We start from the raw sequence: 17942 nt of genomic DNA on the forward strand, positions 1-17942 counted from the left end.
AATGCTGGTCCCCATTGTCCCTTCCCGAGTGGGTCCGGCACCTCCAGGAAGAGCCGCGGCTGCCCACCGGGGCTGCTGCCCGCGCCTGGGCCGGGGGCGGAGGGTCGCTCCGGCCAAATCACTTTTCTGCCTTGGGTGGACAGGGAGCGAGAGATGGACGGCAGAGGTTTCGGAGAAATAAGTAAATCGCCTCGCGATTACAACACGCTAGCGAATACAACACGCCTTTTTCCGCAGACGGGCTCCCCATCAGGGGACTGGGGGAAAAAAAAATCCCCAACACTTTTACCTTTGGAAAATTGAAAGGTCTGTGTGTGTATCTGTGTGCGCCTGTGTTTTAGTGGTGCCGTTGCCAAGCCCAGAATTTTGTTTTCTCTCCCAGCATGCGTTGATGACATCACGAAGTGCCCCTTCTTTGTGTGTCAGTGATGTCACCAAATGCAGTGTGGGGGACAATGGAATCCTGAACTCCGGGCGAGGGCGAGTGGGAAGCGGCTGCTCCTGCTGCTGGTTCAGGGCTGAGCCGGGGGAGGGAAGGGAGGACACAGCTGCTGCTTTAGGGCTGAAACAGGTGAGAGACGGGAAAGCTGCCGGGGATTCCTTTTGCTTGGATTGGTGGGGGCGAGTGGGCTTTGGGCTAGGCTCCTTTTTTTTTTTTTTTTTTTCCCCTTTCTTTTTTCCCCTTATTGCTTTCAAACTGAGACAGGTGAGAAGTTGCTGCTGCCGCCGGAGGGACAAAGCAGGTGAGGCAGGGGGGAAGCTTTGGGGTTGAAACAGTTCTGAGAATAGGAGGAAAGCAAGCAGCCCCCGCGCCGAGTCTAACACCCCCTCTGAGCCTTAAAAAAAGCAGCCCCGGGAGCTGCCCCTCTCCCAGCCACCTGCTTCCACCGCGTCCCCGCGGGGCTCTCGCACGGAAGCAGCAGCGGAGCCGGGAAGGGCGCCTATCTCTGTGCCCCCCGACACCGCTGCAGGTTACTTTTCAGAGGGTCTCCATTAAAAACTCACGTCCCCCTCCGTGTGCCCCTTTCTTCCCTCTCCGGGGGGAAGGGAAAGAGAGGGGGCCGTGGCGGCCGGGATCCCCCTCCATCCCCGGAGCTGAGGCTCCGCCGCCCGCCCCCGCCGCCCCCCGCTCCGCACCGGGTGGCGCCCCGGCCCCGCCGCCCCCCAGCCCCGCTCGGCGGTGGGGGAGGCAGCCAGGGAAGCCATTGCCTGTTTAATAGTTGCTGTTGCAGCACTTCCGCTTCTCTCCCAGCGAGAGAGACACGAGTGGCCAGGCCCAGCCGCACCGAGGAGGAGCAGCCAGACACAAAGGGAGAGGTAGGGGGACGGGGCACCCCCCGCCGCCCTCCCCGGGGACAGGGGCGAGGGGCAGGGCCGGCCGCGGCCCGGCGATGGGGCGGCAGCCGGCGGGGCAGGGGGGTCGCGCCCGGGGCTGTCAGGTACCGCTGTCCCCCGGCCCTGCGGGCCCGCGGCCGGGGCAGCTCGGCCGGGCCCCCTCCGGCTCTCGGCCAGCGGGGGCAGGGGAGCTCCCTGGGGGCCCGTGGCCCTCAGAGGGAGGCGGCCGTGTGTCGCCCCCCCCTCCCCCTCGGGCCCGCGGCTGTCCCCGGAGCCCTTCCCCCGAACTCTCCCGGGGTGCCCTGCCGGCCCCCCCCATCCCTCCCGACGGCTTCTCGCCTCTCTCGGTGCGGACCTGCCCTCGGCAGCCCGCCGTGCTCGCCCTCCTCCCTCGTGCCCCCGGGGTGCCCGCATGGACCCGGGCTGCCTCCCCCTGGCCCCCGCTGCCCCCCTCCCTGGCACCGGCCTCCCCTCTCGCCCCTCGTAGGCCCTGGTCCTCCTTTCCCCCGCGTCCCCCCCGGCACAGACCCTCTGCTCCCTTCCCCCTCCTCTGGCACATGCCCCTCGGTGCTGTGGGCCTCGGTGGGTGCCACCAGTGCACCCCACTCCCTGCTCAGCCCTTCCCCTTGGTTTGCTCCCGTCCTGCCCGCCTCCCCTCACGGCTTCCAACGCCCGATCCCACAGACAGGGGATATCCAGCAGGCAGGGGTTTCCCCGCCACAGGTCACACATCTGCCAGGGTCTTCCCTGTGTTGCCAGTGATGCCCCACTTCCATTTTAGAACTGGCGACGGGCACCCCCCTGGCCTCGTCCCTTCCTGCCTCCCCCACGTGCCTCCCGGGAACCCAAGGGACCGGAGCTGTGCCATTTTTATCTCCTACACCCCTAGGCTCGATAGTGGTGGGTGGTGGTGATGGCTCCTCTTGTGTGTGCAGTTTGGGGGAGATTAGAAAGAATTGCTTTGAGCTTCCCTGATCCTCGCAGTTGTCCTCGTTCCAGTCTCCTCTCATTCCGCACTTGCTTTCTGAGAGGAAGCTTTTAAAGTCCCTTTTCCCCTGCTCCTCGGTGTTACTAGTGCAAGGGAAGCTATTGCTCCTCCTGCTATGGCTGTAGGGCCTAGACAGGAGAGGGAGACACGAGGATCCTTTAAAAGGAGCATGACCCAAACACAGATCGAGATTGTCAGCAGCCTTTCTCTGTGTGTGTTTGTGTTCACTGTTTGTTCCCCACGCCCCATGGTGTCTCCTCTCCAGGTTGGGGTGTGTGGTGGGGGGGTCGCTATGTCGGATGACGATTCGAGGGCCAGCACCAGCTCCTCCTCATCTTCATCCTCCAACCAACAGACAGAGAAAGAGACAAGCACGCCTAAGAAGAAGGAAAGCAAAGTCAGCATGAGTAAAAACTCTAAACTGCTATCTACCAGTGCCAAGAGGTGAGGCTGCAGTCAGTTTTCTCACTGGTTTGTTGCATCTTCCCTTCTTCCTCATTTTATTTTGCGCTGTTCCCCTGCTGCTCCCAGTCCTCATCCCTAGCCCTTGTGCTCAACCTTTCTGCGTGAAGCTGCTATTGTCTCACTTTTTTCAGTGTCTTGCTGCAGTGAGTGTCTGCCCAACTTCACTGCTTTCTGGTCCCTCTTCCTGCTTGTTCCAAATATTTTCCTGGCTTTTCTTCTTCTGGGCTGTTATTCTGACCCTCAATTATTTCTGCCGTCTTTTCCTTTTTCCTGACTTGCATTTGTTGTGGGAATGGTGTAGGATTGACATTTAGACCTTTTTTTTTTTGTCTGCTACTGGAAGCTAGATGGTCCCAAGCAAGGCATTGCATTTCAACATGTTTCACTCTCTTGTGGGTTAGAGTCCAGAGTGTCTTTTTTTCTTTCCAGAACTGATTTGGAGATGAATTAATGTTTGTGAAGTTTTGGGTTTGCTTGATTTGGAGGAGTGCGCTGCAGTGCGAGGGGTGTAATATAGCCCCAGATCTTTACCAACAAATACATTACTGTTATTTTTGTCTGCTCATCTCTTATATCGAATTTTCTGTGTATGGTTGGATGCTAACTGGAATAAATAATCCACAGCAGGCCCACTTGTGGACATTCTCCTCTAAAATAATCTTTGCTCACAGCCCAGAGTGACTTTGGGCTTTTTTTGAGAATAAAGTAATTTTTATTCCAGAATAATGTGTAGAGAGAGACACCTGCATAGAACAGGAATTGCAGAACAGCTGTGGCAGTTTTCTTCACTTGGACAGACTCTTGGAGCTGCTAATTTTTTTTAAAGTTACCCTTTCTTATTTTTTCTGTGTGTCACCTGAGTTCAGCACCATCCTGCTCCAGGGAGCTAAGCTGACAAATGGAGGTTTTCAAGCAAACTTGCAGTACTTCAGTAAGAATAATAAACCATCTCACTGAAGAGCTCTGCCAAGCAGCAGAGAGGTTGTATCAGTAGGTGTCTAAAGTGACTGGGGTTTTATGCAAATGCCCTGTCGTAGCAACTGAGTTCTCTGTGGCTTTGTAGAATTTAGGTGGTTTGGTTATTCCAGATCTCCACTCAGCAGGTTTCCATGGCAAACTGACATAGATAGTGGCAAGCACTGTTTACGTGTTGTGCCCTTCGCTGTTCTAAGGAGAAGATTTTAAACTGCCTCCTGTGGAAAGGCTGTGGTTCTTGTGTGTGACAAGTGGCAGGAGATGCTGGCTGAGTTTAAAGGAGAAGGGAGGCAAGCTGAGTGCTGGGTGGGGAGATCTGGAAGGAAAGCCTGAGTGACAGTAATGGGACTCCAGGGAAGAGGATGATAGCTGGTTGGGCGTTTTGTGGCAGAAGCAGCGTGAGCCCAGAATAGTCTGGGCTGAGAGGACAGGGTGTTGGCTGAGCACAGGGGAGAGAGGGAGCGTCTGGAGTCCTAGGGAGGGGACATGGGGGTGTTGTGTGGCTCTTGAGGGTGAAGAGAAGGAAGAATTGAAGGTGGTAGGAAGTGCAGGAGCGTCAGAAATAGACATTCACCTTCCTTAAAGTGTCCTTGAGAATGGCGCAGTTATTGACTCCCTCAGGGCTGTGGATTTTTTTTCTCAGGATGGTGATGAGAAGCTGGGGAGAGAGGAGGGAGCCAATTTGGCAATGACTGTTTCTCTCAATCCCGTAAGACAAAATTCTTTTCCAGGCTGCAGTTTCCTCTTGGTGCATCACATTTGCAGAGGTTCCCCCTCACTTACAGGCTGGTTGGCAGAGCAAAGAGGACAGTCTTTTCCACTGTGTGATTGGCATCTTTGTGGGAGTGCAAAGGGGTGCACCTGTCTGGGTTCAGTGCACGATGCCTGTGTGCTTTTCTGCCTGTCTCTTTAACAGGGCAGGGCGCCTGTCCTGCTGAGGGGGTTTGCACTGGTGGGAGGCCACAGTTGAGAGCACCTCCCTTACGTGCTGTGGCAAGCTCACAGTGACAGTATGTCTGCAAGGAGAATGTGTTAACTGCTGTCCCACTCAGTGACTTACCTTTGTTCCTTCTTGCTTTATTGCCACAGGATTCAGAAGGAATTGGCTGACATCACCTTAGATCCACCTCCCAACTGCAGGTTGGTGTCGATTCCTTACGTGAGGAGGGTGGGGGAAGGAGAGGGGCTGAAGTGTGCCTGTGTGTTGTAACTGCCCTCAGAGGCTCTGGATGGAGCAGAGGAACGGCTCCATCCACAGTACTTTTGTGAATGCTTTAAATAGTTTCCAGGAGGGGATACCTCCAGAGATTGTATGTATTTTGACCAGTTTTCTGTTTGTTTTGGGGGTTGTTTTGTTTTTTTAACAATTGCAGGTCAATATGTTATATTGTTTTGTGTGTGTACGTTTCAGAAACTGGTTTTTAAAGAGGAGTGTGAAAACTTTCTTCTTGTTTGTTTTTGGTTTGGTTTATAAATCTAATGCCTGACTGCACTAATCTTATATAAATAAGAGTCCTGCCAAGGAAGCAGAGAATGCTCTGAGGTTTTTAGTTCAGAGTTCTGTTGTGAACAGCAGCTGACAGTGGAAATGAAGTGCAAATTCGTCACTCAGTGGGTGCCCCACTGGAACATACATCTTAGCTGATGAAACAGAAAGCAGGGATATTCTGTTGCCCTTTATAAAGCAGCTTGTTTTTAGGTATGTTTTAGAAACTTACATTGTTTTTTTAAAACCTCTGGCAGGTTGATTTGTTTCATTGCATGGTGTTGCTGGACCTCTTTGCATTTGGAGAGGAGGCAGTAGTAGTGTAACATCTTTAGTTATACTTGCTCATCCAAGAGGAAAGAGGCTTTCAGTCTGGTCTGTGTTTGCTGTAGTTGCCAACACATAACTCTTGTTCCCGCCTTCTTGCTGTAGCTGAGGTTTGATGTCTTTTGATGTTGGTTATGGCAGAAATCAGAGAAAATTATGTTTATAAATAACTGTTTAAATTGGTCTTTTTCGTATTGAGTTTCCACCCACAAATGTACATGAACCTTTTTATTGAAGCTTTTTGCCACTGTTAGTCTGTGGGGAGGCATTAGCACAAGAGTTACCCTGACAGATCCAGAGCCATCCTTTCAGTACCAGTCCCTAGGATCATAATTAATTGAAGGAGAGATTGAATGTGATGTGTGACATCTAATCTGATACTAAGAAGATTTTTGTGCTGTTGTTGGGATGATAACCAGTAAGTTTTGAAATCTTTATTTGTGACAATACTTTTTTAGGGACAGTAATGACTTACCTGAATATTATAAAATTTCCAGTTCTTGGGCTGGAGATGTCTGTCCCGTGTGCGTCCTAGCTCCGTGTCAGGACGAAGTCCACATGCTTTTCCCTCCTCCTCCCACTTTAATCTGATTTTCATGGGAAAGAAACACAGAAGCACATCTCAGACGCTTGCTCTCTAGAAAACTGAGTGTGCTGGTGTTAGTTTGAAACTAGGCAGAAACACTAATTTTCTGGATAGTCAAGGTGCTGGGACTTCAGGCAAGTCTATCCAAAAGCTGTGATAGTATATGAGTACATTAGATTGCATGTTTCTTCTGAAGGTTCGTGTAAATGATAGTAGAACCCTAATTTGTCCTTGTTTTAATTAGATTCATTCACAGGTAAAGATGAACTAGAAGACTGCTTAGCAAAATACAGTATAGTTTTGGTTTTTCTTTTTTAATTACATAGACTATTGAAGATAACGTGTTTCAAGGCCCACATAGTAAGTTTGTGTTATTTCAGCCTTTACAAATATTTCTAATGGTAAAAATTAGCGTGTAGTACAAATAGCAATGATTAATCTTCATCCATAGTGGAGTTATAAGTATTCTGCATTCCTTTTGACTTTCAGATGAGTGACAGTGAAGGCTGGCAACTCCTGCAAGTAATGCATGGAACTGGTGTAGTTGTTACTGCCTTTTAATATGTTGATAGGTAGGAAAACGTGAGTGGAGGGGTTTGTTGTATGTGTATGCGTGACCAAAGGAGTTTTGGTATTGCTCATCTTGGGGTGAAGTCATCCTACTCGTGTAAACACGGTGCTGAGAGCCAAGAAGAGCAGCTCTACTTATGGCTAAGGAGGCTCCAGTTGTGCAGTCAAGCGCTGGGGGTTTGTCCCAGTAGTGGCTGGTTTGTAAAAGGGCAGGCAGGTGCCGATTGCCACAACAGTGAGATGAGTTTTAGCTAGTGCAGTTGTGGGGAAAGTTCACCTCTTGTGGAAAGAAAAAAAAAATTGGAAATAGTCAATTTATGACTATGAGGAGATTAAGCAAATGAGAGACTCTGGTTGCTGTATGATGTTTGAGGTTGCCAGAATTTGTTCTTGGGAAGCCTGCTAACAGTGTCACTGCTTTGCTTTATACTTTTTCCTTTCGTATGAGCATTACTGGCATGCTGTGAAGGAGGTATTAAATACATAGTTTGAGAACTTAGTTTCAATTTCCTGCCTTTATGACTTTGCTTATTCTAACCTTTCCTCTGACCTCCTGCCCCTCATATCTCTGTTGCCTTTGTGCCTCTACAGACTTTTTGTCACTGGAGGAGAGGCCAGTCCTCTCCTTTTAGGCATCTCACTCTTTCCTGTAAGTTTAATCTTAGGGCATTATGTATGATGTCATATGCTACCTGTTGTACTGTCAGTTTTAGGGGTTGCCAAAGCCTCAACATTTTCACATTTGAAAGTGTTTGTCCGAAACTGTATCCTGTGTTATGTTGGAAACACCACAATCATTTTTCTTTTTCTGGACATCTGTTCTTTCACCCCCTACTACTATGTTTGTATTTTCCCCTGTTCTATGTCTGGCATTTGATGTAAGTTCATGGTTGGCTGTGCTTTAATTTTTGGCCTCACTGCAAAATAGTGTTACTCTTTCAGTCTTATTGCAGTAATGGGAGTTCAAGATATTTAACACATCCCAGAGCAGCTCTGCATATTGAAAGATAAAGGTTCAGGTTGTGAATGATTTTTAGTAACTGTTTTACCATATCTTACATGAGGTATTTTTCTTCTTATAAAACATGACATGCAAGATGCAATTACAAATAATGACAACCATTTGACATTTCAAACAAAATAGATTAAAAATAAATGTTTCATTTTTATTTTTGTAGCTTTCAATGTCTGTATTTTCATGTATGTAACCCACAGATCATCTGTTTAAAGAACAAAAACCAAGAAACCCAAACCCCAAGCACACTCAACACCCTGTGATTGAGCAGCTGTGTGGTTTTTACGCATATGTGGGTAATATGAGGGGAAGCTTATTCCAGAACTTCCTCTCTCCTCAGCACTTGCTGGGCCTCTCCTTGCTTCTGGTTTTTCCATAGCTTGCTGTGTCCCCCAAAATTTACCTGGGCTTGTGTGTCACTGGCTGGTTCATTTCTCATACTCCCTGTGTCTGCTTCCTCAGGCTGTGATTTTGATTTTCACAGGCTAGTGCAGTTAGTTGTGCAGAGGCGCAGAATATGTGCGTGGAAACAGTCTCTGTTTGGCCTGCATTTAAAACGCAGGTTTTTGGACTTGAAAACATTTTCTAAAAAGATATATTTAATACATGTTGCAAATTCATGGGTTCCTGCTGGGACCAGTGCTGCATCCTCATGACTGTCCTAGTGTAATGTATGTTTGGCAGCTACTTCTGAATAGATTTTAGTCCTCTTCATTATTTTCAGTGGGCCAGTGCTCTGGAGTTTAATTTCTGCAAGATGATTTGACTCCCGATATTAATACTGAGTTATGAAAGTTAAGTATGACTTTCAAGTTCAAAAGGTGGTTAGTGGTTAAGACGAATTGGAGAAGGACTGTTTGGACCTAAAGTGTTTAAAATCTTTTGAGATTGTATCTGGTGATCTCTTCTCCTGTTTTGTTTTATATCAGAGAGTTTAACTCCAGTTTTAGAGCTCAAAGAAGGTAACTAGAAACTTCTTACTTTTGGTCTATCATATATGCAATGACAGAGGAGGTGTCATGCCTTTGCTTTGGGTCTGCAGATGTCAAAATACAGTTCTACCTTGCTATGTAAGCAGTCCTGACTTTTGTTTGCTGGTAACTCTTAGGAGTGCTGTGCAGAAGCTTTGTCTGAGACCTTCTGTCTCAGTGATGAGGTGTCCAAAGCTTTAAGAGAAGTTAATTCAAGCTTTAAGTGCTCTTTATTCCTTTTGTGTAATTTATTCAACCTTGGTATCTAAGCGTCTCTTCATGGTAGATCTGCTTATTGATGTGAGGTTATGGAACAAGTGGTTTTCCCCATTTTTAGGGGTGGGGAGTTACAACCCACAAAAAACAAATGACTTGTCTAAAGTCATATAGGAAGTCTCTGGCAAAGTGGAGAAATTAATGTAAATTTCTTTTGTTTCTAGCTGACTTGCAGCTGAGCTGTTCTGCTGGAACTGTGTGCATCAGTTGCAATTATGAGCATAAAGCTTTGAATTTGTGCTTTATTGGGTGTCTGGTATTGACTGTATGTAAGCATGGTAATTTAATGTTATTTTTCCCATCTGTGTAGATGGACCAAAATGGATATTAACTGGACTTAATGTTTTTTCATCTATCTTAGCTAAACTGAAACAAGTTTGTCTCCACATGGCTCATTTAAGTCCATATAGGCGAGACCAGCTGTTATTTAAACAAAAATAATTTTCAAACCTTTGTTGAAGGAGGCATTTGCCTGCAGGGCTTTCCATTGCTTCAAATGCTATCACAAATTCATTATTTAAATAATAATAAAATACAGTTGTGTTTTTTGGCACCTTCAGCCCAGTTTTTGTCAATTTACAGAATAAGGACCAGATCTCCTTGAGAGCCTTGTGAAAGTTAACTGTCAGCACTTAATAAATATGTGTCTCAGTAAAGATGGTGGGGAGAAGTGCTCTCCGTTACAACGTATGGAACATTAATAGTTCTCAAAACTTTGCAGTGTGGAATTAAGATTTCTTGGCTTGAGAGAAGTCTGCATAAAATGTGTGGCTCAAAGGCAGTTTTGAACTCAACAGTTTCATATTATAATTAATATATTTCATCTACATACCATGCAGGTGTGGCATTTGTCTTGCTTACATTTGTTTTTTATGGTGCTTGTAATTTTTTTACAAATGTATTTTTTCAATACTTTCAACTCCAATAATGCTTTAAGTGCTTTTGCTTTTAAATCTAGCATATTATTTAAGGATGAATTGTCACTGTTAAACTCTAACATCAGTGTTGGTTTTGTTATTTTCATGTGTGAAATAGCCCTTCCTGAGCAGTATTGTATTCTATAGCATCAACTTTCCGGTTTTACATTTTCTGAGTTTGATTTCATTATGACTTTTTTCCTTAGTGTGCCCAGTCAAATTATTAGGTCAGGAATGACACAAATGCCAGCTTTTGCTTCCTTGTAGAAATAAAAAAAATATTATCACCTTTAAAGAAAGTGAAATTATCAGCTTACAAAAGTGGTATTAGAAGTCTTTTTTTTTTCTTTTTTCAACTCGTATTGTGTTGAAAATGTGAGTGTTTTCTGTGATAAGTTTCCAGATGTAGGATAGGAAGGACCTACATAATTAGTGCTGTGTGTAGTTGAAAAATATCTTTTGTCATATAAACTACCAGCAGTTCAGCATTCCCTCCCTGCTTTGTTTGGCACATGATCCCTGGAGAAATAACTCTTCCTTTTGAAATGGTGTATTAACTAATTTAGAGATCCTCTGCAGCTGTGTATGGTCTAGCTTGCAAACCATAAAAATAATACATTTCTACACTGGCTGAATTTAAGTACGTGGAGGTAGCAGCTCCTGCAGGCAAAGTCCCCTGCCCGATGTGCTCAGACAAAGGCTGCACAGAGCAGTTCCTTTGCTGAGGATCGATTAGTTAATATTACAGGAATTAACTTTTCTGAAGCCACTTCTGTTTTTATTTTAACTGTCAGAAATGTTTTGATGGCCAGGCTGTTTGGACACTGTGGCAGGAGCTGGCTGATGCTGTGGTAGATTTTGCTTTGCATGTCCTGGCTGGGTAATTCCCAAATGAACTGCGTTCTGTGCTCTTGCATGCCAAACATGGAAACGATGAATCTTGAGAGCGGCTGTGAAATTGTATCATGGCTAAGAACAAAGAGGATTGAAATCCCTTCTGTGCACCCTCCCTTGTATACCACTTAATTTTATTATTTGACTTTCAGTTTTGCTGCCCTTGGAGGGCACTGTGCAACTGTGTTTATGATGCTGCATATATATTTTATCTGACAAATTCTTGTATTTCCTCTTGGTTACACAGTCTTGTTTGGTTTTTCAGTTGTATTTCCAGTGCTGCTTGTCTAGATTTTTATATTGGATATGTGTATAGTAGCAGTTTATATGTCTGGTTTTGTTTTAGGAAACATACTCTGTATGTGTATGATACTTCATAGATTTAAATGGGAAACAATGTATGTATGCTGTTTATACTTTGGGGCTTGAATCTATCTTGCCTCTTTATATGAAGACAAAATTACCCTTGGATAAGTGGCTTGTCTAGGGTATCAAGGAGGATGGGTTTGTGTTTGAAGATTTCAGCAAGAGCAGGTTGCCAGGGCCTTGTTGTTTCTGAAGGACGGGTTGGTTTGAGAGCCGGTGTCATTGTGTCTGCACGTGTTCCCTTTGGTCCCGCTGCTGGAGGGGGTTGTGTTGGGATGGAGACGGAGTTCACCTGCACCAGTACATCTGATTAAGGTTATCAGTGAGTTTGTGTGTAGTGAAACTTCTGCAGCCTCTGCCTGCACTCTTCTGTAATTGTACATGACAGACCAGCCTTCCATGCAGCACCTTTTCAGAAGCATTTAATGTACTAAAAAAAGGGATACCATTTCATGTGGATGGGTCTAAGAGATTACTGCACACCTGTGCAGGCACACACCCTGCTCAAACTTAAGGGCTGTGCTTTCTCCTCAAAACAAAGTGCTTCAAACTAAGTTAAATTAATGATGCAATTTAGTCATTATAAGTAAAATCTTGCCAATCTGTACATTTATTTGAATGAAATAAATTTATACTTATTTTTCCCTCTGAGGCTTAATAGTGGAGGTCTGAATGCTCACTTCATTATGTTAAAAAACCGAGGAGAGAACATGTATTGTCAAGTACTATAAATAAACTACAACTGTCAAAATAAGCACTGTGTGCTCAAGAATTCAGAGGGGTTTTCTTGTTTCTCTTGCCAATTTGCAAATTTCAGCAACAGGCAATTAAAATTCCAAGGCATTTGGGGAAAGTGTAATGGTTGCAACCATGCATTTAATACATATTTTCTGTGTGTAAGGGGCTAATTGACATTACAAGGAGATGTTGTAGAGCTGGGTGCTTAACTTCAATATCCAATTTGCAGTGCTCTTTATTAACCTGGACTCTGAGGGAAGGAAGCTGGGGGAGAAAAGGAGAGCTGGGCATGCAGACTGTAGCTCAGGGCAGATGTGATGTTTGAATCTCCTTACTCCCTCCAGTGTCTTCCATAGTTTCACATCTGAAAATATGGATCAGGTAAGACGAAATTGATCTGTTTTGAGAACTGGGTCCAGGCCAAGTTTTGGCAGTTCATTTGTTTAAGAGAAAATACAAAGTAATTGGATTAAAGAGGCTGTATGGTTAATGATGTAGAGTCCTGTTAGATTTCTTTGCTTCTGTGTTTCTGTGAATCAGTGTGGAGTTTACATCTCAATTCCTTTAGGAGCTTCAACTTTTAGAGTCAAAGGGAGTGTGGACCTAATCAGATAGCATGTTAGTAGATATGTTTTGTACTTTGTATCAGTGTAAATGACTGTTTAAAAAGATTGCTCATCTCTCTCTCTGGAGCTGCTGGGCTTGCTGGAAACACAGAGAATTTTGATCTGGTACTAAGAATTATAAAACCAAAATGGGGAGGAGCTTTCTGGAGCAGGTGGACTGCTAATATTTAATACTTTTTCTGCTGTGGGTATCTGAGCAATATTTTGGTCAGTGTGCTAATCCCAGTGTTTTGCTGGGAGAAATCAGGAGAGGGGTCTTGCTGTGTTTTCTTTTGATGCCTGGGGTCACACAGGAGTTGCACACAGGAGTGAAAAGGCCCCCAGACAGTAAAATTAATTCTGAAATCAAAAGTGTCTTTTCACAATTGGTGAATTGATTAAAAAAACCTAATTCTTATACAGTCTAAGGAACTTTGTCAGATTTATTTGAGACAGTGATTGTTCTACAAAGAAGACTGCCTGGGTAATTGTCTCAAAGGTTTTAGATGCAGTTTGAATATCTTCAGTGATGTTTTAAGGTGCTAATTTAGGTTATGACTGTTAAGGATTTCACATATGTGCAGTTCTCAAGTGGACAACTTCTAGAAAGTTTCAGTGTGTTCTTTTGTATTCTGAACAAGTGTAGCAGCTCTGAGAAGTGGCCTATAAATGGTGGAGAAAGTGTAATTTATTTCATTAAAGCAGTGTTTAGCTGCTGCAGAAGGTTTTGAAAGATGACTAAAATGTACACAGTTGTAATAACCCGTTTTAAAGTAATTAGGTCAATACTGTAGTATACTACACAAGGTCATTTTATCAGGAGTTTCTGATCAATAAGATAGTTGTAATACTGTATTTGCACAGTTTTCTATAAGTCTTAGTAATCTTTTTAAGGGAACTAAATTCGGTGATACATACAATCCTTTATAGTTAGTGTCTTCCTTGTAAGTTATTTATCAGTGAGAATTGTCTAGCTTTCTTTTTGATGGGGTAATTCTTAATTTGAGATTCTCATTGTATTTTGTAGTGCTTTGAGTTATGGTAAAAGTATTTATGCCTCCTTACACTTGGGTGACTGTGGGAGAGAGAAAAGCCTGAAGGCTTTAAATAGCTATGCTAAGTCTCAAAATATCATGAATCTCACTGAGTTCTCCATTGCATTAAAGTTGTGGTGATGCTTTCCTTCTTATTTTAAATTGAATTTCAACAGCACCCTTGTAACCTAGGAAATCAGGCAGGAAGATGCACAGTAGTGACAAGAGTGACCTAGGAGTTTTGAATGTAACTAGTGCCAGGCCTTCAGCTGCCCTGCTGCTTGTCTTTCACTGCATCCCTGGGTTGAAATCTCTAGTGAAATCTTAATGTTTTCTTCTGAATAGCATCTTTCCAATTTTCCCATCCCCTCACTCCTCTTGTGAGGTTAATCAGAATGCAGGTATTGGTAAGACTGGGAGATGAATGAGTTGCAGATGAGGAACAGAAAAGGACATAAAATCATTGAAGGTAGCAAGGTTGTAAAGCATTAATGGAGATTATAAGGGACAGCAGAGAGAGGTGGCCCATCAGGGTGACTGGGGTGACTTTGTGCTGGTTGTTGGAATAGTTGCAGCAAACGTGGAAGTAGAGACAAGACTGATGCTTTTTCATCACCAGCAATTTAGCTCCACTTTCTGCACCTTGCACTGTAAGGGACAGAAGACAGGGCATCTTCCTCTTGGTGGATGGGGAGGACTACCTGTGGGCCACCCTCTTCTTGGGTATGAGTAGATTTTTAAAACAGTAAAGCATACAAGCTGCAACAATAGTTTTGCTGCCCTGATTGTTTGCATCCCAAATTGGGAGATAAAATATAAATTAGTAATAAAGTGAATGCACTTATATGATCTTATCATGGGAACAGCATACTGTACCTTGAAGTATATATGTAACAGGTGCCCCACTGTGTCTTTGCAGACCTCCTTGAACTGCTGCTTGAGTCACTTGTGACTTTAGCCATGTCCTCCCAGAAGCACATCAGTGAGGTGTGAGGAGTGGGGAAAAAAAAACTGAGGAAGTGATAACAAGCAGAGGGAGTGAAAGGCCGGCAGAGAAATGGAGGAAGAGGGCAGAAAATGGAGAGAGAAACAAATGACTCAGTCAATCCCAAACAAATAGACTAGTATTTAAGATAGGAAGTTGCAAATTAATTTTGTTGGAGGCCATGTGAAACTGAATCTCCCAAAGGAGCACACCTTGTTTTTGTAGCAACTGAAACAGAAGTATGGCAAAAGCTGTTATTCAGTAAATTCCATAATACTGGAAACACATACTCACTGAAACTGTTAAAGGTCATTTTAGAATAGTTTAAGTCCTTCTACCCAGTAGGTAGTGAGGTTCTGGAAACTCTTCTGCAGGAGGTTGTGGAGGCAGATAGTATCAGCATGTTCAAAGGTGGGTTGAACAAATTCATGAGCAGCAGGTCTAGGAACAGATGCAAAGAGAAAAGTCAGGCAAGTACCCTTTAGCACCCCTAGTCCAGTGGCTGTGGATTCTGAGGGACTACAAAGGGAATGGACTACACAGAGTATCCACCATCACCTATTCTGAGGAGTAGGCTCTTACCACTGCCAGGAGTAAGGGGCTGAGTTAAACGACCCCAAATGGTTTTTTATGTTCTGTGTGGAATACCCACAAAATGACCTCCTTCCCCCACCCCATTGTCCCTCATTCCACTCCACTAACTTCAGGCTCTTTTCTATTTCCTTGTTCCAATTGACATGGCTTTTAGCCACAGAAAATGTTCAACTTCTGCCCTTCTTGCCTCTCTTCTTTTTATGCTTTGCCATTTAAAGCAAGCTCTTGTTTCCTGTCACTTAGCCACTTCTCCTTGCTTTTGTGAAGGATTAACCTTCATGCATTTGTGTTGCTGAATTTAGATTGTAAACTTTTCAGTGTAAAGCACTTCCTTAATTTTTGTTGGTGTTGGCAAAGTGGTATGTAAATTTCCATCTGTGTTTAAATGTTCTTTATTAATAAAGTAGGTTTAGTCTTTGGGCTTGTAGGTGTCACCCTATCCTCTCTTCCCCAAAAAAGTTATGCTTATGTTGCAAAATTGCATTTTTTTTCCCCCTTATCTGATAGAGGAAAATAAGTGAGTTGTTTTATTCAGCAGCTGTTGTATTATCTTGAATATGTGATTTGATTATTTTCTGGTTTTATGCACACCAAGGTTATCACAGCTGTTACTTTGTGATACTACTACTTTGTAATAGGATAGTGTATTTTGAGATATATTAATGTTGGGGGCTTTTTTCTTTCTGGATAGTGGCAGAGAAATAATGAAGCTGTCCAACAGCTAATCTCTTTCTTTGCTGTCTTTGTGCTCCTACTTCACCTTCCACCTCAATATCTAGGAGGACTGTAACTATTTGTTAGGGAAATACAAGTTAAAATGCATAGCTATTACATGTGTTGAGACATTCCAGTTTCAAGTACTTAGTATTCAGTGTGTGTACTCTTAATGACTATAAATACTATGTTACATATGAGGTTCTGTAATGTATTAGCTATGTCTTGTACATTGTTTTTCCTACAGAAAATGCAAATTTTCTAACCCCATAGACTGTGCAGTCTCTGCTTTCTGCATTGCATTTCAAGGATTTTGCCTTGTATTTCATCGAAGAGTCTTACTTATGAGGAAATGTAAAGTCCAGACAAATCATTCAGGATTTGGATTGTTCAGGTGCACATTTCACTGCATGCTGAGTAGCACAGAACTAGTCATTTAGGATGTGTTTATTAACACTTCTAGTACTGGATTTGTCAGGAAAGACTGAAAAGTAGGGACTGGGTAGTAGAGGCTTGTGTGGTAACACTTTGTGGTGGGGATACAGCAAGGTGGCAGGGTCCAGCTGTAAGTGGTGGCAGCAGAGTAAGGGCTGTGGGTAAGTGGGGATGTGCTGTGACCTCTTTGGTGGCTGGCTGAACAGCTGGGTGAGATTTGTTAGTGATTCACAGCTTCACTTAGAGAGGTAAGGTTGGAGTGCTGATTTAGATTTGGATCTGGGAAGGACAGCTATCGTTTACCTACTGAAATCTGTTCTGTTTGCAACAGTCTTCAGTGATTCAGAACAAATGAGGAAAAAAAGGATGGAGCTGGAGTTGATGGCTGAACTATGGCATACTAGGAAAGAATGAAAATATAGGGTAGGATTAGATGTAACTCTTAAAATCAGGAAAAAAGAGCGAAGAAAAGTATATTGGCAGGTCCCTTTCCAGTAGTAAATCTTACTGTCTCTTGCAGAGACAGAGCAATCTCTGTGCTTCTCTTCTAGGTTTTCCTTTCCTTCATCATAATCCAGGGTGTTCCAAGTCACCAGTGTGGTGTAAGCTCTGGAAGAAAGAGCTAGAGTGCCTGTTCTGGCCCCTGGAGTTGTGCCTCTTTCTGCAAGCCATCTCAGCCTTGTAAAGAACAGTGGTAGTGTCTCCTGCTTCCTTATCCTTCTGAGCTGAGCATGTTCTGGTGCCTTCTCTTTCCTGGTGGCTGCACTGATCCTTCAGCACTAAGCCATTATATCTGTCAAACACTCATGCCTACAGAGAACTGAAAAGGCAAGGTTGTCCTGTTGACAGAAAGAAAATGTATATTAGGAATTAAAAAATATGCAGACATAACCATTCCTGTTTTATTAATTTACTTGCAAATGAAGTAGCAGTGATCAGCTAAACTACTGAATATAGTTTGGTTGGTTTTTTTTTTTAATTGCTAAAGTATCTGGGTCATGAATCAGAGTAGCTTGATGAAAAGGAAAGAGGAAAGTGTTTTTAAAGTGCTTAAATGGGCAAATGGGATAATCCTGAGTGCAAGGTAACAGAAATTGAAATTTGTTATCTTTCTTTATGTATTATTCCTTGGTCATTGGGAAAATATTTTATTAGCATGAAAGGTTTCTAGTCAAGAGGATACATCTAAACTTCACTTTGGAGTTATGAGGGCATATGGCTGTGCAGAAGGTGAGCCTTTGTGAGAATTTGCACAGCAGACAACTGTATGCCAGGCAAATGAAAAGTTCTTTGCTCAGTATTTTTACTAACCCTCCTCTCATGTACACATTAAATGTCACACCTGGAAAGTCATTTAGTTGCTGTTTTAGCAAATTATTTCTTTTCAGAGGGAGAATCTCATTTTTTTTTTAGGTGTTAAAGTAATGGAAATATAATGTTTGCTTAGACTGGCTTTCCTGAAAGATAATGTGTCATATCCTAATGACACACTGGGTCCAGTGTTAAATTTCAGTCCTTGCTGGAGATAGTGAATGAACTGTGTCCAGAAATAAGTGGGTTTGCATGTCACTGCTTATATTACTAGAGTTCAAGGTCGCTAAAACAGTTCTGTAGAGTTTAATGTACAATATGTATTATTTACTCATTTTTTTCTTTAAAGTGCCAG

The 17942-nt window shown here is 43.7% G+C and overlaps 1 protein-coding gene across 5 annotated transcripts in view; it reads left to right on the forward strand.

Moving 5' to 3' along the window:
• The first annotated feature begins 382 nt into the window (after positions 1-382).
• The window catches only part of UBE2E1 (ubiquitin conjugating enzyme E2 E1), a 45368-nt gene continuing 27808 nt past the window's right edge, over positions 383-17942 (forward strand). The window contains exons 1-3 of one of the 5 annotated variants that reach the window (XM_064704629.1): positions 383-571; positions 2589-2767; positions 4853-4903. In XM_064704629.1, coding sequence (XP_064560699.1) covers positions 392-571; positions 2589-2767; positions 4853-4903 — 410 coding nt within the window. In that variant the 5' untranslated portion in view covers positions 383-391. Of the gene's footprint in view, positions 572-713; positions 744-1170; positions 1318-2588; positions 2768-4852; positions 4904-17942 lie in introns of those variants that run through there. The other 4 variants (XM_064704630.1, XM_064704631.1, XM_064704634.1 and 1 more) reach the window with 4 other exon arrangements.

The sequence above is a fragment of the Zonotrichia leucophrys genome, chromosome 2 (assembly GCF_028769735.1).
Source record: "Zonotrichia leucophrys gambelii isolate GWCS_2022_RI chromosome 2, RI_Zleu_2.0, whole genome shotgun sequence".
Taxonomy (NCBI): Eukaryota; Metazoa; Chordata; class Aves; order Passeriformes; family Passerellidae; genus Zonotrichia; species Zonotrichia leucophrys.